At 40.4% G+C, this 23952-nt stretch overlaps 2 protein-coding genes across 3 annotated transcripts in view; both read right to left on the reverse strand.

Moving 5' to 3' along the window:
* Positions 1-12702, reverse strand: part of ror1 (receptor tyrosine kinase-like orphan receptor 1) — a 142490-nt gene extending 129788 nt beyond the window's left edge. The window contains exon 1 of the mRNA XM_061034347.1: positions 12228-12702. Coding sequence (XP_060890330.1) covers positions 12228-12333 — 106 coding nt within the window. The 5' untranslated portion in view covers positions 12334-12702. The remainder of the gene's footprint in view (positions 1-12227) is intronic.
* An 8723-nt stretch (positions 12703-21425) lies between these two features.
* Positions 21426-23952, reverse strand: part of pgm1 (phosphoglucomutase 1) — a 139556-nt gene continuing 137029 nt past the window's right edge. For both annotated transcript variants that reach the window (XM_061034353.1, XM_061034351.1), the window contains 2 exons: positions 23697-23831; positions 21426-21858 (listed from right to left, as the gene is read on the reverse strand). In XM_061034353.1, the coding sequence (XP_060890336.1) occupies positions 21769-21858; positions 23697-23831 (225 nt within the window). In that variant the 3' untranslated portion in view covers positions 21426-21768. The remainder of the gene's footprint in view (positions 21859-23696; positions 23832-23952) is intronic.

Raw genomic sequence — 23952 nt, forward strand, 5'->3', positions numbered from 1 at the left:
ACACATCTGGACAGTCCATAGCACATAAACGACTGACTGTGTCCTTCAACCTGTCCTAATCTTTCAACTCTCTCGTTTCCATTTAAAACAGACCCACAATCTGGAGATTTGCACCGGAGTCAATAACTTTGTCTCAAACCAGGCGGCCGTACGGTCGAGCCATCAAGCCAAAATGGATTTAAGAGGCCGCGAGTGACGGTGTTGGTATGCGCTACCAGCTTTTCCCGAAGACTGTGAAGAAAACTTGGAGGGTATGCCAATGCAGAATTAATCAAAAATAACATAATCTGCAGACTCTCATATTCCCATATTTAGGTTCTGGAACAATAAAAGTGGGCTCTTTTCTGCTCTTAAATTGGGACTTGGGGAAATGCAAATGGCAGCAAGTTATTCAAGTGTTCACCAGAGGACTCTGCTGCTTATTGATTTTTATTTTAAACTTTGATTTATGTGACCATTATGGGGCTTTTAATGCCACACAAGGGCAATGTTTCCCTCTCGGTGCAGAATTAGGCCGACGAGTGGCCAGCAGTGGTTCAGCAGACGGGCACTTAACTCACGGTGCTTCAGAATTACAGCCAGTGAGCCCTTTAACTCCAGATTCCTCGGTCAGTGTGGTCAACACAGGATTAGAATGGATAGAAAGGGATTTTCCATTTAAGTCCAATTTCTTATGGTCTTTTGTGCTTTTTCTATCCGTGCTAAGTCATGGCTTGAATTTGCAGTTTCTGGGTTTGGTCCCTGAACATTATTGTCATGGTTTATGACCCTGCTGGACATGCCAATAAAAACTGTTTTTAGGGAATGCTGCTGGCATATTAAGACAAGTTGTGTCCACGCTGACTTGTTCCTTTAGTCGGTGGAGCCCTCTGAACCCTGCAATAAAAATTAGGTTGCCAGTATGTGTGTCTGAGTATTTTCAAATCCTTTAGAGCACAAGAATCTCAACAACCTAAGCTCAAATGTGACACAACTCAATGAACTATTCTACTGGGGGAAAAGATCAAATTGTTCTCAAACACAAATCTGACTTATTTTCGTGCAATTTTGAAAAAGCGTGACTTATTTGAGTCTCTTCAAATTCATTAGATCCCTCAAATATGTAACAGCATTTTAAAAGAAGAGTCATAAGAAATATTTGTTGCTTCTTGTAAACACAACATTCAAACTGGGCTCATCGCCACCAGAAGTGCACGCCCACTGCAGGGCTAAGCGTGTGCCCTTACTGCCCGTACCTACACTGCAGGCTACCGCTACGCTAGCACATGCTAAACGCGTTGTGTTTGGTACCCGTCTGTCCAACAAAAAAGCGTGCGAACTCTGCGTCGGTGGGCGAAAGCCAACCAAAGGCTCATCCTCGTTTTGGAACGAGCTTTATCAGCGTGGCCTTTTCCCCTCACTATGATAACGTTTCTCTTCATTGAGGCTATGTCCGCGTATATTTGTCACATTTGCCAGTTTGAATCGCGTCCAGTCATTGAATTGTATCCACTCCCAAAATCACACGCTGTCATTAGCATCATGTTCAGGAACTGTAAGCACTTCTCTGGCTGATGTGAGAGTTGGAGATCTCCTGGACAACAGTGCTGAGCCTCCACTCCACGGCCTCCCCTCTTCAGTCTTTTGTGTGTGAAGTGGTTGAGCAAACACTCGCTGCTGGTTAAAGGGGGGGGGGGGGGGGGGTTTGCTTTAACAACAATGTGATAAAGCATTCAGTTGAACTAACAAACCAAAGCCATGTACACACTTCTGATCCGTATAAATACACTGTTTGGAAGCACTTCAAGGGATACATCTACATTTGCACTATTTAGCATTTAAACAAAGCTACCCACTTTTCCAGATGTAAAAATGATTGGTATCATGGTATGTTTGTATTTATGATGTCAGTGCCTATAAATGGTCAAACTACAGCAATCTTCTCCTTTGGTAAAAACGGACTTTTCTTTGGCTGATGGGATATTTGAAGAAACGTGGAGAGATCAAATTCGCCAATGAAACACTTAAAGATAAACGCAGACAGAAAGAACGGAAAGACAACAGATCCTTCAATAAGTGACCTAAGAACCTCTTAGAGTTGAGACGCACTAAAAGAGGCAATCAAACTTTCTCAGTGGAGCAGAAAAAAAGAAACCGCACGATACAGTCGGTACCTGCAGTAACTGAATTGCTCTGGTGGGAAAAGGGACAAAGAGAAAAGGGGCGAAAGCTTCTTTTTAATACTTTGGACCAACGTTGAATTCCTAATCTGTTATACCACTCACAGCTGACTTCTAACTGCCTCTTCTTTATAGGCTGAAAAACCTGCACGATGGTTAAGATGTTACGAAGCTGGACCGTTGATGAATCAAACAGTCTATTTGTGCAGCGGCATGGTGTATACTTGGAAAATCTACTTGTGATTTGCTAAAAAAGGAAACGGCCTTATATCAAAATAGTTCTGTTTGTGAAACCTCTCGGCTCAGAAAACGCAGACGGCTTTGATGATTACAACCTGTTCTGTCTTATTTTAGCAGATAAACAAATGTATTTGTTGGCCACAGCAGACTCGTCGGACTGCCAGCTAGAGAAGCTAAACTAAAACCCACTCGCAGGAACTAATCTTAAAAAGACAGAGTTCCTAAACTTCAGGCTGGACTAGGATTATGGTCTCTCTAGCTACTGATTGTAATTACAAAGCAATGAAGGACAAAAGGCCGCGTAACACAGTCCTCCATGTAGGATACAGAAACATACAAGGAACCAACAATCAGCTCTAAGCCCAGACAAGCCAATCCAACACTATATACACGACTACAAAATAAAAGGTGCTCATTTTTTAAATGAAGTGAAATCGTCACTAAAAGGTGTGTTATGTGTTGTCAAATGAAATATTTTCTTTATGGACAGTCAGTGATTACTGAATGTCTCCTTTCTTACAATGAACAGAGACAACCATGCACTATGTTTTAAAGGCCATTACATTTTGGTAATGGAAAACACTTCGATTTTATCTGCTAATCTATTACTTTTTCAGGAGTGTTTGTACCATTTCGAGTGAATTGTCAATGTAGCACAACAACAGAATTGTATGTATATGCAAAATAAGGTATTGAGGTAAAAAAGTTGTCTATGAGGTATCATTTCAAAGTCGTATATGTGCAAAATTGTGGCACAATTAAGAGAGATAAACACTTGTTTTCATTACAGCTAAACAATTTCATACACCAGCCAATGTTCTGCTAATCTGCTATTTTCCTTCTATAATCGCTTTTGAAATTGGTCCCAAAAATCCTGCATCAGTCAGATTTTAATATACAAAAAAAAAAAACACATTCAAAGGGTTTCAGTTGATTTAAAATGAACACAAATCATCCAAAGCACCGTGAAATGTAATTTCCTGCAGTCCAAACATCTTTGGTTAAATAATTTCGCGAGCAGAGAGGAGTTTGTACTCAAAGCTTCTTTTCCGCTTTCTACAGCGCTACAGGAGAGAAAATGTGTTATTCACATTACATCAGCGTGTTGGACGCAGAAAAAAAAGAAAGAAAGCCGGAAACAAAAGAAAAAGAAAGATTCAAATGACGCAGCTGCCAAGAATCATTTTGGAAACGCACAACTGTGAAAAACATAAATGTGATGATGTTCTATTAATAACTGCAGAGTGATAAGTGTATACACTTTCCTCAGTGGAGCTGATGGTCCAATGGAAACCACAGCACCACGTGGGCGAGAGAGCAAACATAAAAGACATATAGGCGGATATCGAGAAAGCCAAATTCTGATTAAACATCCTCCCCATAATCATCCAATATCTGGAACGAATGAGCCAGAGTTTCGGCATCCTCCGACATCAAATAAGGATGTCTCTTTTCAAATCATAGACGCTAAATCCTGAAAATCAGTTACTAAGAGGCTTGTATGAGTGGTTACAAACTAGGGTTGGTGTGGAGCCACCCGGCTCTCAGTTATTGTTGAGTAAACACACACAGAGCGGCCAAGAGCAGCATGTCAGGAAGTCAGGCAAGAAGGGCCAAGTGGAGGAGACTCTCCACGGCCAAAATGAACAGACAGAAAGAGATGGAGAGTGTGTGTGTGAGAGAGAGAGAGAGAGAGAGAGAGAGAGAGAGAGATAGGAGAGTGAGAGGCAGAATACAGCCAAGAAAGTAAGACGCATAGCAAAAATAAAAACGGGGCAAGTTCCAACATTTGTCTTGTGCCAGCCAGATAAGTGGAGCGCCGAGAAGTTTTCATGTCTGACAGACCGTGGTGTGTGACTGAGGGGTTCTCTGATCCTCTTGGAGGCAGAAAAAACATCTGCGAGTTCTACTGATGATAGGATTTTATGGCTTGATTATGTTCTGAAATAAAAGATTTAACTTGTATGTAGAAAATGTAGAGTTGTCACGATATCTCTACCAGAACCAGGAAGGCATCTGATTAAGAATAAATAAAGGTACATGAGGTATTAGCATGCCAGTCAGGTCCAACAATAAAAAACAATTTATAAGCCCCAAAAAGTGTCTGTTTATTCTTCTCCAAAATCATAGCTCACACCATTGGAGTCACCAAACCTTAAGTCTGAGTCCCCAGTGCTTGAATCCGAGTCACTAAAGTAAAATCAGCACAGTGTCTGAGTCGATTCACCACCACCACCTCAGTCCACGTCCAAGTCTGAGTCCTTAGCCTGTGATGTTCAGCAAGCTGATGCCGCTACTTCAGGTTTGCCAATCAGACACTAGATGGGGCGGGACTTGTTGCCCAGGTAACAAAGAAAACAGACGCTTGTCAGATGATGACCGCTGAGGTTTCTAAACTTTAAAGGACAGTAAAGCCATTAAGACGCGGGCGAAGGTGGTCTTGTGGTTATTTGGCAAAACCCGTGTCCAGAGCCTGTTGTCCTCAAAGCCGGAAAGCCCCGTTTCAAATCGGACCTCCTTTCCCGCATGTCACTCCCAACTCTCTCTGTCCCCGATGTCCGACTCTGTCCACTGTCCTGTCTCTTCAACAGAGGCATAAAAAGCGAAACAAAAATCTAAAAAGAGAAATCATTAAGATAGTGAAGGCAGCGGCATGAAACTACATCTTTTTTTTAGTCACTTAAAAATATATGATCCCGCAGAGAAGGTGGAGCCTGTCTGATTGCTAATAACGCCACTTCCCCCTGAATACTTTGTTGACGCTGAGAACTTAGTTACATGGACAGGAAGTTGCCAACAAACCACCATTCAAGAATAAATCTGATTAAGTGAAAAATCTCTCCATTGACTGATAAGACACACACACACACATTTTGGAACGTAACCCCGATATTTTAGGCCGCAGAAGCCCATAAAGTTTGAGGGGTTTGGTACCTCGGGAGACGTGTGGCGTTGTACAAAGAGCTAATTGTGGGTGCAGAGATCTGCCGTCTGGTGGGGGGGGGGGGCTCTGAGGTCCTTAATGCAACGCAAACAGGGTTTAAAAAGATTTACTCTGACACATATAGAGGAATTGAAAAGCCGTGTTTTATCCTACGCCCTATTAAAGGAACTGTAGCATGATCTCTCACTGACCACGGAGGATGCTATAGTGAGGGAGTAATTTGATAAAAGTGTAATAAGGAGTGGTCCCAATGAAATTTAGAGCTCTTTAAGCCCGCGCTATTCCCTGCGGTCCTCAGTATAAACCTTGCCAAGTCCATATGGGAAATTGATATGTAGTATGTGTGGCTTATTCCATTAGACTCATTAAAGTGTCACTTTGTCATCAGCACACTCTCACACTTACAAGCTTGCCTTACAACTGCAGCAAAGGACTCATTGTATGGTGTTTGTATAAAGTACAGCAGAGACATTTTTTTTATGTGGAGGGAGTAATTTGTCTTCCAGACAGCAGTCGAAAGAAATCAACAGAGAGAGTGTTGAATAGAAAGTACAGAAGGTTTTTTTTTTAATTTGCAGCGGGAAACACAGAACAGGTCAATGGATGGAAAGGGGCAAATATAATTTGACTAAATGAATATATCACACACAGAAATGAGAGCTACATTGATGAAAAGTGTTCCTATGCGTACTCCAGACTCCACCTCGGTTAAAATAATTGAAGTTTAACCTCTTTACACGGGGTTTTTTTTTCATTTCTTTTGTTAGTTCCAGGCTGCCCTGAACCCTGCGGAGGATTCCTTTTTAACAGGCTGACCTCCTGCGCAGACACAAAATTGCAGGAAAAGGGTTTTCACGCTCGGCTTCAGCTTCTAGTGGCAGAAACTTCATCAAACGTCTCCAGCGCGGATCTGAGTGAACCGAGTTTAGCCTTTGATTAAACGCTGCCTCTCTCTGAGGGACTGCGACCGCATAAAAAACAAGCACGCTCCACAGAGCCCGGTTTGTGGAAATAGGAGCATTTTTCTGCCAATATTACGCAAATGCAGGAAATTTACACTCCATACATTTCATGGAAAGCCTTTTTTTTTCTCCTGACTTGGCAGAGGCAGGAGAAGGAGTAGGGGAAACCGAAATAGGGCTCTGCTTCCAAAATTCCTCTGTCAACCAAGCATTGACGACATATTATCAGGACATTCCCGGCAGCAACTCAATGGAAAACAACCGTGCCTTTTACTGGCATCATAAGGAAACTTCCTATCTGTAGTGATCACTGAGGTAGGAAAGACCAACCACAACAACTAAGTGATGACAACTTGTGAACAGTATCTGAAAAAGATGCACTGGGCTTTAGTTTTTTGATATCCTGATACTTTATACCCCCCAACTAGCTGTATCTCAGTTAAGCACACAGTTGTTTGTGCACTCCATTTTGTCAATTTGTTATACAGCCCCTTTTGAAAAACAGCAAATGCAAGAAGTAAAATAAGGTAGAAAATGGTTAAAAAGTATCTTGACACTCTCATTTCAAACCACTCCAATGAAAATAAAAGCACTGGGCTTAAATCTTGATAATATATCTTTAAAACAAATGTACAGAGAGCTAAACAACAGTTAAACAATAAGCACACAGTATTTTCTTGGGTACTCTATATTCTGTTAAGCAGCTCTTTTTGATTAACGACAAGGGATGTAACAATAACTTTTCACACAATTAAAAATATATGGACAATTTGAATCGATATGACAAAAATACGTAATGCAAAGCCATTTTTTAACCAGCAGAGGGCGCTTCCTGCTTTTGGCTTCTCTTTTGCTCGTTTAGCGTTAGTAGCTGAAGCAGCAGAACTTATCAGTGTCACTTTTTTTTCAAAGAAAAAACATGCATTGTTTTATTAGAAACTACAGCACCTCAAATAAAAAAGAATATTACTTATTAAAGGGAAGAGAGGTGGTGGTTTGCATGTTTACGACTATTTTTATCACATGACCAAATTTAACACAAAAAGCTGATACAGAATTACTTCAAATTTTACGTGGATACTTAAACTATACATGTAAGTCCAAATACCAGGATAATAAAAGTGCATTCTTAAACTTCAAGATGAGATTTTCTCCTGCAGCCCCTTTTGTACCCCCACTCTTAATCACAAATAAAGTCATGAACTTGCTAAAGAAACTAATAAAAACACTGCTCTTCAGTTATTTGATACCCTGATACTTTTATATGACTTAAAACAAATTGCCTGCTAGCCATACATCAGTTAAACAATTAGCACACAATATTCTCCAAACAGTTCGCCCTATGGCAGCAGTAAGCCCCGGCTAACACATGTGCTTCATCATAACAAGAGGGAAGTGGGTAATTGCGAGTGCACGGCGTGGTTTACACACCGACGTTTTAAATCAGGGACATAAAACAGAGTCGGAGCATGTGATTTATGGCTACGTGCTGATGAAATTAACATTCATGACTCTTTTTTTTTTTTTTTTTTAACATTTCACACGCTCAAACCTGAGTCAAAAAATACGAAAATCAACCCCATCTATGTTCCCAGAAAAAAAGAGCATACATCTGTTTCACACATAAGAGTTCCTGCCACATTCTTCTATGTCTGCAGAACGCTTTAAGGGATGCACAGGGCCTGTAGTTAGTGTTGCGTCCACCGTGCTGAGTGGGAGTTGAGTTTTAAACACAGCGAAGTGATCTATCTGAAAGAGACGTAGCACTAAGGCCGCTGTAGAGGCCAACATTTTCCAGAGCATCTGGATTAAGTATAAAAAACTGAATCACGCACACACATAAAGGAGAAATTATAGCGATGATGAAAAGAGGGAGTGGTGGATTTGCAAATTTTACAAGGATGTATAAAGACTTTTCAACCATAAACTTTGACGTCTCTTTCGCCTCCTTGAAACAGCTCCCTTAATGTGAGTCTTAATAAATACAACCTACAGATAGATATCTCAGTCGAGGGGAGAGAAGAAAAAGCTTCTACACACTCGTAGCCATGCAGGACTGAGTGTCTTTTTCCAGACTTGTTGAAGTGACTTTAGTGTCAGCAGAGTGTCCTGTTGAAAAGTGCACCGAGGCAGTTCCACCCAACTTGATTTATAGTCTACCCGAGTGTTATTAAAAGGCTAAATGAAACTCTAAACAGTTCAGGGGTGAATGTCCTCCGTTTAGAAACACTACATGGTTTATAATGTCAGAAAACTTTTAAACAACGTTTATTTTCAAGGGGAAGTAACAAATTATGACTTTGGAGCTAAAGGGCAAAGGCTGAAAAATGGGTGGAGGGTAACTAATCAAGGGCTGCCCGCTAAAAGACAGCCATTAATCAAGAGTGAAGAAGAGAGTTCGAAATCTGAAAGCAGTTTCTCTGACGATCTTTCCTTTGTCGTACGTGAGGGGTCTGCATGCTGAGCTGCTGCTAGCATGTTTGATTGTAGGCTACTTAGCATCTTTTGAGTTATGAATATCTCCACTATTTATGGTTGACTAGTTTAACCTAGAGCTGTATTATTTATTTGCCGAGTAAGCCTTTTACCAATAAACAGACTGGGTACAGTATAACCATCAAATAAAGCAGTCTCAATTTAATTATCTTTATTTTTCAGGTGTTCTGTAGAAGGCTTTACTTCGCTGTGAGCTATCGCTAACAATAACTTAAACTTATTACCCCCCCTTAAAAACATCACATTAAATAAAGCAGTGCAAATAGAGAGATCTGCCCTTTCAACACGAAGAAAGTAGTCAGCTGGTCATTTTAAAATGTCCCGACAGCAGGCGCGAGTTTGACAAGTAAAAGATTATTCTTGATTTTGGAGATCAATATGAGACTTAACTGAAAGAAAAAACTAAAAATATTCATAGCTTCATTTTGAGCAGCCAAATGTCCTACCAGGTTCTGTCCAAATATTCTGAAATCTAAAGCGTCACTTCACTCTTGCAATGTGATGTTTAGCAGAAATCTGGTTTTCATGCTGCAAAACCTGGGTTCAATTTGAAGTATGATTTGAAATAAATCCACATATGGATCACTACTTTAAGAATACAACGTACCAAGCCATGTCAACCTTCATGTCGCCTCAAGGTTTTTTTTACAAATTGGACACAAATACATTTAAAGGCCTCCAGAGAAGGTCAGTTGTGTTTTGGAAGTGAAGGATTACCTGTGAGAAAAATACCCTGTCCTGTACACGATCCTGTCTTTGTTTAGATAAGCACCTAATCTGTTGGTAGTAGTGTCTGTAACGCCTAAGCGTAATCAGAAGTACAAAGCCATTATGTCATTCCCTGCCTTGATGTGAACACATATATTTATGACAACAGGCTACATTTTGAAAAGTTGTTCCAATTTATTAGGTCTAAATATTTTTTAAGAGCATATGGTTAAAGCTAAATATTGATTTAAAAATGAATCACAGTTCTTGCCGTTTGAGGTTTCGGTTAACCTGGATGGATTTGATGATCGTTAGATGGCCCGGCTCACGGCTACTTAACAAATCCTAACCTAAAAACTGTAAACAAACTAAGCTAGCAGAAGCAGCAGCTCTGCTAACGGATCTTGATGTCCTGTGTTTTTGCCAAATGAGCATCAGAAAAACCCAAATTTTTTTTAACATGAAACAGATTTAAATTGTGTTATCTTTAGATGATATTGTGGCATCTTTAATTTGGAATATAAAAAATAAATAAATAAGGCTTTAATATGTGAAATTAAAAAAAAGTTATGCTAAAATCTTGCTAGCTTTGGCTAACGTTACATAACGTTATGGAAGATACTGTTTTGGAGTAGAAAAAGAAGTCTATTTTAAGGTTGCAGCGCTGATAAATAATAATAGATCAGTGTAATGTTTAACGTACATGCTGATAACCCATTTCAGGCTGTATCGGGCATTTTTATTGTCAGTAACGGAACAACTTAAAAGTCTTTAAAACACATTCAAGAATGCATGCAGAAAGTTTATCACGGTAGGCTGATGCATCTTTTGAAAAGCCTGTTATGTCGAGAACAGTCCCTTATTGAGGCAGGGGGGGGGGGGAATCCTGGAAATTCTGGCATTTAAACCACGGCGACAGACCTCTGACCTTTGACCTCTGACTAGACACTGACCAGTAAAGCAGACAGAAGCCCTTTAAAGACTAACATCCCCTCCTTTGGGTTTCTTCTTTGTCATGCTTGCTCTGTTTTCACAGTACAGATATATATTTCATCCTCTGACCACTGAACCGCACTGTCCCACACTCGTGTCTTCGCATTAAATTATAGTTAAACCACATTATTGTCCCGTCTCTTGACCATTAGGATTCAAGTCACTGGTATCATCGACGAAAATATCCTGTGGCTTCTTCATTTGAGGTGAACAAGAGGTCAAATTTCAAGCATCTTAATGGCTGTAATCTTCTTGACCACACCAGTAAAGCTGCTATCACTTGGATATGAATAAAAAGTCCTTACACAGAGCAGCTCTTTAAGTTGAACAGATGATTTTCTTGTTTGCGGTGGGGAGCAGGAGTGCTAAAGTGAATTAGTTTTGCTTCGTGTATAACATTATTAGCATATGAAATGTAATTTTCAAGGCAGATTTTTCTTCTAAACTTGTAAATTGACGAGAGAAAGGGGGAGGTGAGGCTTGGTTCTCCTCTACTGCATATTGAATCGTGAAACTTTATTAGAAGTTACAGCTTACATTTCTAGCAATTTCCCCCGTGCACGCAGTAAAAAGTGGTTAAAAGTAATAGAGACGAGGGGATTCCATGGCAGGCAGTGTAACACTTAACGCAGAATATACTGTACATCGCCGTTGTAAATATCAGCCAAAAGCATCTAAGGAGGACAGAGATAATCCAAACAAACCCTCAAGAACCATCCGGAGATAATTCATCACTTCTCATGAGGGAGAGGGGGGCTGTTTCAAACTTTCTGTACACTAAAAGGAGCAATAAGGAGACTGCCTTTCAACCAGCTGCTGCATAAACAATTCAAATTTAATTCAAACTGAATTCAATCACTTATATGAGTCAGCCCAAAATCCAGTTACAAACACCATCAGTCTTGTTTCTTTGAGATACCGCACACTCAGCTTCAGTGGAAATACATTGTAGTTGAGTTGCAAAGACTTTTTTTTTTGTTAAGGGCAGAAAACAAAGTCTCAACTTTCAACCACAGAGAAATAAACCGGTGATATATTTCAGGTTTTGTTTTGTAAAAGGCAGTTAAGACTAATTGCAGCATTGTTTCAAACAGACCACAGACAGACAGATCCATTTTTCCAAAAAAGTTGTCCTCATTTTACACCCCTCAAACTATCTCTTACTGTCTTTCTAAACTCCTTTTAACGACTATTTGCCTTCAGATTGAGACGTTAAGCATCTCTCACCCTGGGTTAAAAAAAAAAAAGGGGTTGGTTGGTTTGTGGCACAATGGCTCTCCAGCTGATTTAGTTAAGAGTCCTTCTATTGTCTGCCAATGGAGTCAAGTATTTCCCCCCGTGCAGAGGCTTCAGGATCACAATGGGACCTTAATCTGAAAACCAACTATCATTTACATGAGAGGAGAGGCTGAATGATGCCAAACAGATCTGGGACAACAGTTTGTTGACATTAATGGGGTGATTTTAAGTGGCGTGATCTTAAAAGCTGCACCCCCCCCCCCCCCCAAAAAATGACAATGAATGACTTGAATGGTCATGTAAGTGCGACAAAAATCACCAAAAAAAAGTCATTTAAAGTACTTAAACTTTTCGTCAAGGCTGACAGATTGCATCGCTGAATCCACGCGTGTTTTTGGGATGAACCGCAGTGTGTGTGTGAGCAAAGAGCAGCATGGGGAAGAAACAAGGGAATGACTATCCAGGGAAAAAGGTATTGACACTCACCAGACGCGCTCAGGTCCAGCACACTTTGGAGGAGCAGGGCGATCCAGAGCGCGCAGGCTGGACATCTCCAGAGACGCAGGCTCGCCGCTGCCCAAGTCGGATACATTCCTCCGGTTCTGTGTCAAACTTTCTGCTCGCTCTTCACATCCACTTCACTCGCAATGTAATTTCGGAGCCCCCTCCAAATATAATGCCTCAAAATTGCCTTGCCTTGTTTCCGCTTATCTTTCTTCCAAAATGCACCAAAATCCCTCAAACAAAAAAAAAAAAACGTGACAGTCTGGAAGAAAGGTGTCTCTCCCTGCTCTCTGTCTCTTTCCTCCTCGCTGCAGCCCAGCTCACTTTCCCCCTCTCTGTCTCTTTCTCCAACTGAGCGCAATCCTTCCTACAAACTTCACCGGAGAGACTTCAGCCCACAGGAGCCACATGGCTCTGATTAGCCAAGTGTCGCCACCCTGTGGTCATCAAAGGAACTGCCAAGGTGTAATGTAAAGAGAGGCGTTTTAAAATGAGGTTTGGATTGAGAGTAAATAAAAATGTGCAGATAAATCCTAACATGTGGAGTGCTGACAAAAATAAAGGAAAATTGAGCTGTACAAACATGTGCGTTATAACCAAAGCTTCAAACAGCTAATAAGTAGTCAAGAATGGATTTTAATCTGACTGAAAGTTAGGCGTCCTGTATGTTTGTCAGGAGTCTTAAAGCTATAGACTCAGTTCCAGTTGGTAGTATGGGTCAAGTCAGTGTTTCCAACATGTTGACTGCCATCCATGGGCTTCAAAAGTCCGTTTCAGAAACCAATGGGGGATGTCTATGGCTGTTGCATATGGAGATCATGTCATGTCATGTCAAGTCATTTGGATAATGTTTACCAAGTGATAACTGAAAGGAAGAGTCATTTTCTCAACTGGTTTCCTGCTATTATTCTTCCTTTTTTAAAGTGGAGTCACCCCCCTGCTGGCCATTAGCAAGAATGCAGGTTTAAGAGACTTCACTTTTTAAATCAAGATCCACTGTTCACTTGTGCAATAGAAAGATATACAGGCCTGCTGTCAGTGTACTTGATTTAATGTTTTATTTCTGGATGCAAAGGGAATTCAAACTTCTACTTTTCAAATAAATAGACCCTCCCCTGTCTGTGATGACTCGCTTCAGTAAAGTGAATTACATTTAAAAGATAAGGCAGACAGATTAAGTGTTAAGAGAAGATAATCAGATTTCACACTTGCAGACATGCTTAATTCTTGCTACAAACACACATTAACACAATTATTAACTCCAGAGCCATGAAGCATTATCAACCCAACTCACCTCCTCCTCTATAACTCCACACCTTGTTTCATTTTACTCAACTCACTTCTGGATTTTTGACACACACTTTGCCTCTGCATGTGTGTGTCTGCACCACACGGAGCACTTTTACAGCCTTATACCGACAGGAGAAGAATGGTAGCAATTTAGCATCTCCGGTTCCCCCATATTGTGACCTGGACCTGCTCATTAGAGGGAAATATCATCCTCTCTGAGGTATGTTTTGATTTAACTGTTACACAGCGCAGGAATAGCATGTATGAATAATGCTTTAGACTGGATTAGTTTTGATTGAAGATCTGAGAGGAGCTGTAGCGGGCTTCACCTCTGGTATTATCCCTGCACCTCGTCAGGCCCAGGACGTGGATCAAGGACTCCTAATCAAAACCTTTCGTCCCTTCCGCTCCTTTTTCTTCATACTCAGTCATCCCTGTGTAGATGTTGCTAACCAGAACTTAGAGTTAAAACAATCGAGCTTCCTGTGTACTCTGAGATTAGATAAGGGCGTGTGTGAGTGTGTGTTTGGGGGATTAAGCCATAGACTGTTTGTAACCTCGAGTTTTGGCCCTTGCAGCCCTGTTTTTTTAGAACCAGGAGTTGCCAAATCTGGACGACAGGTTGGATACACATTGGTTTACATATCTGTCCTGGTTGGCAGTTTGACATTGTAATGACTTAAAATCATGCCGCATTAAAAATAAATGAAAGTGGTGGTTATATATGGAAGCCCTATGCGGACATGCAGTCTTAAATATTATTGACTCTGTTTTGCACTGATAATTTCTGGTTGTTTGTCTTGTGTAGGCCCAGAGTTGCAGAAGTGCGAAACAAAAATGGAAATAAGCGTAACGCGCCTTGTTAGTGTAAGCAATGGCAGCCTGGAATTATAATTGGAAACAAGCTTTGTTTTGACAGGACAACAATCATGTTTGGGAAGATAACTGGAAGTAACTCATTATCATTGAAAACAATCAGAGTTGTTATCTCGAAAACTGCAAGATAAATAGGTCTAGATCTTGTCAGAACAAACAGAAAGTATTCGTTATCATGGAGAAAAATGGTGAATGTAAAGGATGAATGTCCGCTTAGTGCCTCCATAGTCTCAAGGTAAGTTTAGTAAGGTTCATAACACAAGTGTGGAGTCTCCTCCTGCTGGCCATTAGAAACAATGCAGGTGTAAGGCCCCTTCCTATTGGCTTCACTTCTCAAACCAAGAGGCTACGTCCACCTTTTATATACAGTTTATTAATAAATTGTCTAAAACGTCAGTATTTTGACCAAAATGCGCCTGTGTTCTTCATGGTTCAAAAGTTCCCATATTACTGTACACTGTATGTCAACACCTCTCTGTTGTGTCCCTGTTCCAAGTTATTTAGGTTAAATTAAAAAATACCGGGGTTATGCGGGTGCAGGGATACAAAGCAGAAGGTTGTGAAAGCTGCCAAAGCTCTGATCAAAACCAGAGCTGCAAGTCAACATATAAACATAGTCTGAAGATCATTAGCTAATGATGATTCAGGCTCACTGTAGTTTATTATTTAATGCCAGAAGTTCTGATAATTAAACATACTAAAAACGTCCTGAAATGTAAATCATTTGAGTGCCTATTTCTTTAGAATATCTGAGCAGACCAACATTATAGATTTCAGAGATTGCATGAGTATGATTTTGCAAAACTTTTCAGATAAGTCTGGGCTCCAGATATCACACATGGGGAGCAAAACCACACAAAGTACTCCAAGTAACTGTCAGAGTAAATGAAATTGGGCATGTCTGATTACACTTAAACGTGTGAGGTGATGTACATCACATATCAGCTGTGCTTCTTACTCAGGCGCCTTTTTAAATGTGTTGTCAAAGCAGCCAAATGAATTTAACCCTCAGCTGTGTTTCAGTGTTTTTTTTCTGTTATGAGGAATGGAGGGAAGGGGGGGGGGGGGGGGATTCAGAGGGAAAGACCTCACCACTGGAATGATCAAGTAGCGAGATCATTTCTGACATTGGCCTATTTTGTCCTCCTTGATGTCTATCGACTTCATTTTGCCTTAAGTAGGATATGATTATTAAAATTGCAACCATCCGTGGTGAGCGTCATCTAACTTTCGTGGTGGAGCGGATTAGGGTTCTGAAGGTCTCTTTGAAGAGCAGATCCCCGAGGCTTTCTCCTGCGGCCACGGCACACGGACAGGGAGGCCCTTTGTTGCTACGCTGGCAATGATGTCGGAATCAATAAAAGGAAATGAAAGGATGAGGGGTGATGATGGCCTTTCAAAAAGTTGGGCCACATATTTTCAGTATTTTTATGTTCCTCCAGAACTTTCTCTTTCCCTTCACATCCTCAAATGATACTAATGACATGTGCTCTGGACTGATTTCCCTTGCATTTGAAAATAGGCTAGCGTTTTTCAATCAGTGGATAACTGCTTTAGAAATCCTTAAATGACTGACAGACAGTATTGGCCTGTGCATTTTTTTAAACATCCAAACTTAATCAGCTCGATCTCAAAACCCTGAAAATTAAACTTTTACCCTGTGCTACATGTTGCATTCTTATTGGCCTTCTTTTCAAATGCCTATAGGGCGCCACAGGAATGAGTCCTAAAACCCGGACGTAAGTTAGCATTTCAGCGCCATGGGGTCTATCGTCTAAAAGTCAATGGGAATTTTGAACGGGTTTTGTGGTTAGACGCCTGAAATAAGGTCTGTGGTTAACAAAAGTCATCTGTGACGTTTGCAAAGTTAGGGTGAAACAGCATTTTCAGCATGGTGAGCGCCATCGATGTAACTCAAAAGCCCCCTTCAGTAACAGATGGGTGACATCATTCAGGCTTCGTCCATTAATATTTACAGTCTATAACAACACACTGAGCATGACATCACATAAAAATGTTTGCCTTGTGAAGTGCCTATATAATAAAAAAAAAACATTTTTAACAAGAGGGTATAGGTAGACTTATTTTACTCAATGTGACAAACTTCTACAGACTATATTAAAAAGACAAATGACTGACAACAGAAACATAATGTGAATCATGACATCTTTCCTTTTCTATTGAATTTAAAAAAAAATGTATTTACAGTAAGTATGGTATTCCCAAAAGCAAAAACATGTGTATCTGTATTCTAAAAAAAAATTAGAAAAGAAAACGGTTGCTATGTGAGTAGGAAGTGTCCTACTTCTGTTATTGCCAAAAAATCAACCAATACAAAATTGAGTTTAAACATTTTTTGTTTAAACTCAATTTTGTATTGGTTGATTGAAAAATGCAAAGGCTTCCAACTCAAGGTTTATTAGAAAATGCCAAACAATTGGTTAATGTATACACTGATCACAGGTCATTTATTATTATTCTGTTTTTGTCCACAGGGCCTCCAAATAAGTGAAGTTTCAGGCAGAAGAACAGTAATTGCTTGCAGTTGAACACATATAACACACAGTTCATTAATGAGGTTGATTGTGTTCAACATTTTCAGTATTTTGTTTGTATATCTAGTGCAGCGCATGTGGAAATAACGAGACGAGAGATCCGCTTTTTTTGTTCAGAAACAAATCGCCTGATCTCGTGTTAAATCAGGCTGAAGGAGGACACATTCATAACAGTGTTGCCTGGGTATATTAAACAAAAGATGCTAATATGTGGAGTGTTTCTGGTATTGTATAAAATCTTCATTTCCAGTTTCTGTTTCAGCTCAAGTCCTACATCAAGCAAACACTTGTGTGGACAATGAGCCATAGAAGTGTGGTGTTTCCTGGCCTATATGTCTTCTTATTGACTAAAAGCCAGAAGAAAAATGGATGAGGGGATTCAAAGCGGCCTGTGGACACAAGCCAGCCTCTGCTCCACACTGCTCGGTTCAAATGTGCGGTCAGATGTGTTCCAAGTCATCTAATCCCGACCGTTACTGAACAGTTTTTTTTATGGCCTCACACATCATCCTCAACACTTTGGCCCCGCAGATCCAGAAAAATGGAGAGTGTTAAGAGTGTGATGACTCATGTGGAGCCTCTACATCTAAACTTTGTTAACCTCACACACCCTGTCAGAGCTTGTTCACATCCACAGTGGAGTGGAGCTTCAGCTGATCTTGTTATAGAAAGACATACTGGTTTGAGTTCCTTATTTTCTAGCTTTGGCTTAACACTGTTCAAGTTTACAAAGAGCAGATTGTAGCAATCGTCATAACCATCATATCATCATCAATGATATCAAAACCATCGTCATCATCATCAGAGGTTGTAGGTATTCCTGAAAGAGCTGGGTCTTTAGCTTTTTCTTAAAGGTGCAAAGGGACTCTGTAGATCAAATGGAGTTTGGAGGTTCATTCCACCACCGGGGGGCGACAGAGAAGAAAAGTCTAGTTAGCGTCTTAGGACCCTGTTGTGAAGGTTGGACCTGGCGCCTTCCATTGGCAGAGCGTAGTGGGGGTGGAGGGAGTGTAGACCTGGATTATTTTAGGAGTTTAGGTAAGGAGGAGCCGTTTTTGTCGCTGTTTTGTAAGTGAGCAGCAGAGTTTTAAATTTGATTGGTGCAGTAACTGGGAGCCAGTGTCGGGAGATGAACAGCGGAGTGACATGTGCTCTTCTGGGTAGGTTGCAGGTTAAGTAACAGGGTAATAAATTTACACATACGAGACAAATACTAAAAAGTTTGCAACTGTACCTTCTTCGACTATAACTAAGAAGTGAACATGATGAGTTAAGCTTTGATAAGATTTTAAACTTTTACTCTGCACTGTAATTATTATTTTTTAACTCTTTTAATTTCTTTACTTTTATTTTTCATTTTTATTTTTATTTAAATTAATTTCATTTTTTTATTTGAACATATTTTCAGATTTAATAATTTCAGTGATTTTTTAATTTTCTATTTTATTTTAATGTTTCTTTTTTTTTTCCTCTGTCATGATGCTTTTGTCTTGTGTGAAGCACTTTGAATTGCCTTGTTGTTGAAATGTGCGACATAAATAAACTTGCCTTGCCTTGCCTTAATGTGAAGGCAACCAGGCTATACCTTCTGATTTTCAATATCGACGGTCTTTTCACCTGTTGATCAATCAAGAAGTGGAGAATAATAACAGTTATGTGGATTCCCTCAGTTAGTAACATCTGCAGACCAGAAACACAGCCTGGCAGTCAAAAAGCATCGGATAGTTTTGTAACAGGAAGACTGGGAAAACAAAAGTTATTTAACATAGTCGGGTCTTATATGGAAGATTCCCTTTCCTTTACTCAAACAGTGTAACACTTGACATAAAATTGTGTGTTAGAGAAGAAATTGGTCTTAAATAAAGAACCGCAAGAACCACAGGAGTTAACATGAACTGCACAGCCAAGGCCGTCCTCATTCTCCGCACTTTGAGAATGATGCCTTTGTCCTACATCATGTTGCAGTGGAGCAATGAACAGGCCACTTTAAAAAACACAAGGCGCCACGCCAGCTCCAGAGAAAGCCATTTGGACATCTAATAGCTGCAGACCAGGCCAGCTTAATGTAAGCCTTATTGTGATTACCTGATGTAATGACAGCCAATTCAAATACGGCCTGTAAGCCATTAGGAGCAGAACAAGAGGAACACATTATGTGGCGCACCATGTCAGCTTGACAGTGTCTGAACAATGCAACATGAAAGTCTCCAACCTGTTATTGTGACTCCTTAGGGAGTATAGAGGAACTGTTTGGGGGCAATTATACATCCCATGCCACAGACTGTCCCTTTGAAGACTAAAAATAGGCTTTGAGAGATTTATAGTGTAAACACAGATAAAAAGATTACGTTCATTTAGATTCCCCTCCTGATCGAGTAGGACACTTGAAATGTGTCTTCAGCAAAGACTCTCTGCTTTCTGTTTCAGGTTGTAAACTGAGTAAGCCATATGAAGGATTTCTCACAAGTTGTTAATCGTTTCATTGCTTCCAAGATTAGCCACTGAGACAATGGATTGGGAAAATCCTGAGGGACATTAAGCTATGTGTAAAAGCAACATATGTGAAGTCCCATTTGGTCAGATGGCTGTTATTATGAGTCTGGTTTTGCCAAATATTTCTGCCTCTTAAAACAGTTTTTTCTTGCCACTGGATCTTTTGCTAAATGTTGCTAAGTGCTCATGATGGATTAACGTCGGGTCTTTGTAACATAACAATGAGTACGGTCTTTTACCTGCTTTTTGTAAAAGTCTTGATATAGCATTTGTTAGCTAGGAAGTGGCCAAACGCGGACATTACCGTTATAGAGCATTACATGGTACAATAAGAGAAACATCAACCGTATTGTTAGCTAGCTAAAAGTAACGCTAGCTAAGTGTGTGAATGCAAACATTACCCGTCGACCCAAATTACAACTGCATTCTTTTACTGCATATTCACAAATGTAAGATAAGAAAACTTCCCTGGATTTTTAAATGAATTAGAACAGCTGGCTACATGCATATCTTAAACTAATAGATAGTAAATCATGTGAACAGTAGAGAGTTTTGGTGAGATTGGTGCGATTCTTTGATTCTTTCGCTCAGATGCATTTAGTGTTTTCTCCTCCTGTACATCGAAGCTTCTTGTTTGTCCCGGATGTGTATTTGATTATCTGTCATTTAGTTTTGTGAACATTACTTCAGTCTTATGCATTGTTAGATAACTTGTCTTTTCGGTCTGTGGAACATAAAACGAGTCACCTTTTCACTATTTATTACCTTCTTTCAAATTTCCCTCATGTTTAGTTTTTTGTGGCTACCTGTTGACTAAGAGCTTGTTTCAGTAAGATAACACAAAAGGTTAAATATTAGTTACTTAGCTTCAAATAACTGCATGAAAATTCTAATTGAAATGTTAATTAGTTCCTGATTAGAAACCATGTGTTTTGGGGGTTATTTGACAGAAATTGGGTGAAAACATGTCACAGATGAAAGACGATGGAGGTGATTAGGACCAATTTTCCTTTTGCTGTGCATCAAATATTTCAGCCTCACTCCTATTAACTTAATTGTAACCAATGTACTGCCAAATATGGTTTGTAGTGTGAGGAACACGTTGACTCAACTCCAAGGACCTAAAGTTTCTCTAAACCGATTCAAACATCCTTCACCCATTTCTCTGGAGAAAACTCAACAGTTCAAAGACAATATTTCAGCTCTGTCCTGTTTGTCTTTCGGTATCACTTGTGGGATCCGTTGACCCGCAGACACTTTATTACTCTCATCATTAATCAGGATTACAGTGAATATCTCATTACACAAGAAGACTTGCCAGAGGAGGCATCGGTTTGTGCTTCTCTGCTCGCCTCAGGAATGTCTTTTTGGAGCGAGGCGGACTTCAATCTGCTGGAGACGCTTCCGACGACTTGGCTCACTTGTTGCATGACAGGCATTTATCTAGAGTAATTTCCCTACCGCCGTATACACTTTTGCTTTTAGTGTCTCACTCATCTAAAAATCAACGTCTGCAACAGCAATTTCCACCATGCCAGACACTAAGCCGAGCAGCAGGGAATTTTTTTTCAATGCAAGCATGTATAATCACGTTGCAAATTCATGCGTTTGTATATGCTTAAACACATACCATCTCATATAAATGAATTAAAACAAGACCACAGGATTTCTTTTATGTAGGGTTATTTTATTAACGCTGGATGTGTCGGTTCATGGTTCAGCTTTAGAGGCTACTTTGGTGGTTGTAGATAACAGACGGAAGGGGAAGGCACCAGGTCAGATAAGGGAAAGTTAGGGGGGGTGAGGTTGCCCCCAAATTGCTGACCTATGGCCAGTTTCGCTGTTTCTCCATTTAATGATATGTTTCAGAAACAGACCTGGACAATAAGATATAGTTGAACATGGATACAGAAACTACACGAGGCACATTCTGTTCAAGCGCTCCAGTCCGAACACTGATTTTGCATTTTTGTTTTCCTTTAAACACATGAATAAAATATGAGACTTCTGAGACAAACTTGTTGCTACTGCATAAAAAGCTACATATTTGTTTGAACATGTGACAGGGAAACAGTGTTCTCATACTTTAACACTAGATAATGGCAGTGGTTAACCTCTAATAGAGATGTGTTTCTTGTAGTCTGCCTCCATGTTGGGTTTCAGTTTTTTGTCGAAACGGCCAGGAACTGAAGCCAAGACAGAATTCAAGGGCAGCTTCACCCCCAGAGAGAGAGTGGAGGTATCCTGTTGCTGAGGACTGCGGGGGGGGGGGGGGGGGGGGGGGGTGCGGAGGCAGTGTGGCAGAGGGATCATGTGATCACGGTGGGACCTGAGCGTCCAGTCCTCTCGTGGAGCTGGGAGACCTTCAGGGCGATGTCCACCAGAGGGGCCAGCATCACCTGCATTCAAAGACACGACTTAGGACTTCATGTGCCGATCAAGCCTACAGGTGTTACACTTGGATCAGCACAAAGACAGAGAACTGTCAGAGATAGTTATTTAAGTTCTGTGCATCATCATGTTTGTCCAGAATTGAACATAACTGTAAAACTTGCACTTGAATTGCACATTTGCACACCTCCACTTTGCACTTTAATAACTTGAATTTCCATTCTGGTACGGGCTCTTGACTGATTTTATTGCGCTGTTTTTATTTGGTTTTTATATTTTGCTGTGTTGTCTGATTTTTTTAAATTTGTTTTGGTTTATGTTTTATGGTGATGTTGTCCTTGTGTTTCTTGTCTTCTTGTGTGCTCCTGTTGCAACGGAAATTTCCCCTTGTGGGACAATAAAAAATCTGAATCTGAAACAATTTGTCGGCCTGGCACAATAATCATTCAATGGATGCAGACATTGCTAAAATACTCAAATCTGTTAAGGAACCGTTTCAAACCACAGCATGAAGTTAATTCACCTTTACACTTCATTAGTTTGTTCAGATAATATCAATCAAAACATGTTCCTTTGTTTGAGCTTTTTGAAGTGCTGAAAGAAAGATTTTGTTATCTTAAAGAAGACTTTTTACCCCATTCAGAGACGTTTATGCTTCATGCTAAGCTAAATGGCTACTTATGGTAGCTTCAAATGAACCATACAGGCCTGAGAGTGGTATCGATCTTGTGTAACTCTTGACAAGAAAGCAAATCAAGTGAACCGACTAAAATGCCTCCTGATTAAACTGTTGTTTTCTCATTTTCACTCACAAACTGATCGAAGCCCATCCTGCTACACCAAAGCTGCTGCTGGACAAGCTTAGCCTCTTCCACCTCAGCGTCCTCCTGAAGTCTTCGATTCAACCATGTAACAGGGTTTGACTTCAGCAACAAAATGTCAAATCTATGACAAAGAGTGTGGACTGACATGTATTTAGTTTCAGCTGGAACCAGTCTGAGTTTGACACAAACGTCAACTCCCTGAGCCCAACATGAGATCTTTAAGAATTCTATCATTTTTTTGTGAGTTTTTCTCAATTTTTATAGATTACAGTACAAGATTGTATAAAAAAAAAAGTGACCATATTTCACACATATGACATGAAATATCTGCCGGGAAGGCTTCCTCTTTCCTCAAATCCTGGCTACAAATCTAAAGTGAGCGCTCTCTGTGTGTAAATCAAACCAACCTAAATCCAGCCAACTGAACCATTAACCCAGCAGTCATATATCTGTCAAGTTAGGAGCGTGAAGCAATGTGTTTCTGCTTATCTGTTCATTCATTGAGCGTCACCACTGAAGAAGAAAACAGGCTGAATCAGAACTTTAATTCACTCTTTTTTTTTTTTTTTTTAAAGATCTTGTCTCACTTTCTCGTTCGACATCACCTCCCTGTCTGCACCCGTCCAGCACGACTTTATGAAGTGTCCTGTTGGAACTCACACTCTTTAGTTCCCCCCTGAGCTCTACTTCCCTCTGTCATACTGGCCCCGATAAGCTGCTATAACTCAAGACTTTGCCAAACATCTCCAATCTCCTCACATGTTGAACACAAGCTCCACCCTGCGAGATCTCGCCTTGCTGCAGGTGACGGATCATTCTGTGGCCCGTGTGACCTTTAAACGTTTGACCTCCACGAGGTGTCAGACGATATTAAAATCTTTAGTTTTCTGTCCCTTTTCTGAGATTGTTCATACGTGCAAATGTCCTAAAGAAAACGTAGTGCGTTTATTTTCCTATCTGATGACTTCCATGTCTCTCTCACTAAACCTGGCTGTCTTAGATTGACTCCTTACGGTCCTGACCTGTGGGTCCTGGTAAATCTTCTGGGGGTCCTTCTCGTAGCTGTCTATGTAGAGCCTGACTGTTGCCCCCGCGCTGCCCGTACCGCTGAGACGGAAAATAATCCTAGAACCATCGGAGAAGATGATCCTCAAACCCTGAGAGAGAGAGAGAGATGCAGAGAGATTAGGATAAATAAACGTACATGCAGCAGGACATGTGTGGAGGGATTACACATTCTGTGAACTGGATTCATTCATTTTAAGGACAAAAATATAT

The sequence above is a fragment of the Labrus mixtus genome, chromosome 3 (genome assembly GCF_963584025.1).
Source record: "Labrus mixtus chromosome 3, fLabMix1.1, whole genome shotgun sequence".
NCBI classification, from domain to species: domain Eukaryota; kingdom Metazoa; phylum Chordata; class Actinopteri; order Labriformes; family Labridae; genus Labrus; species Labrus mixtus.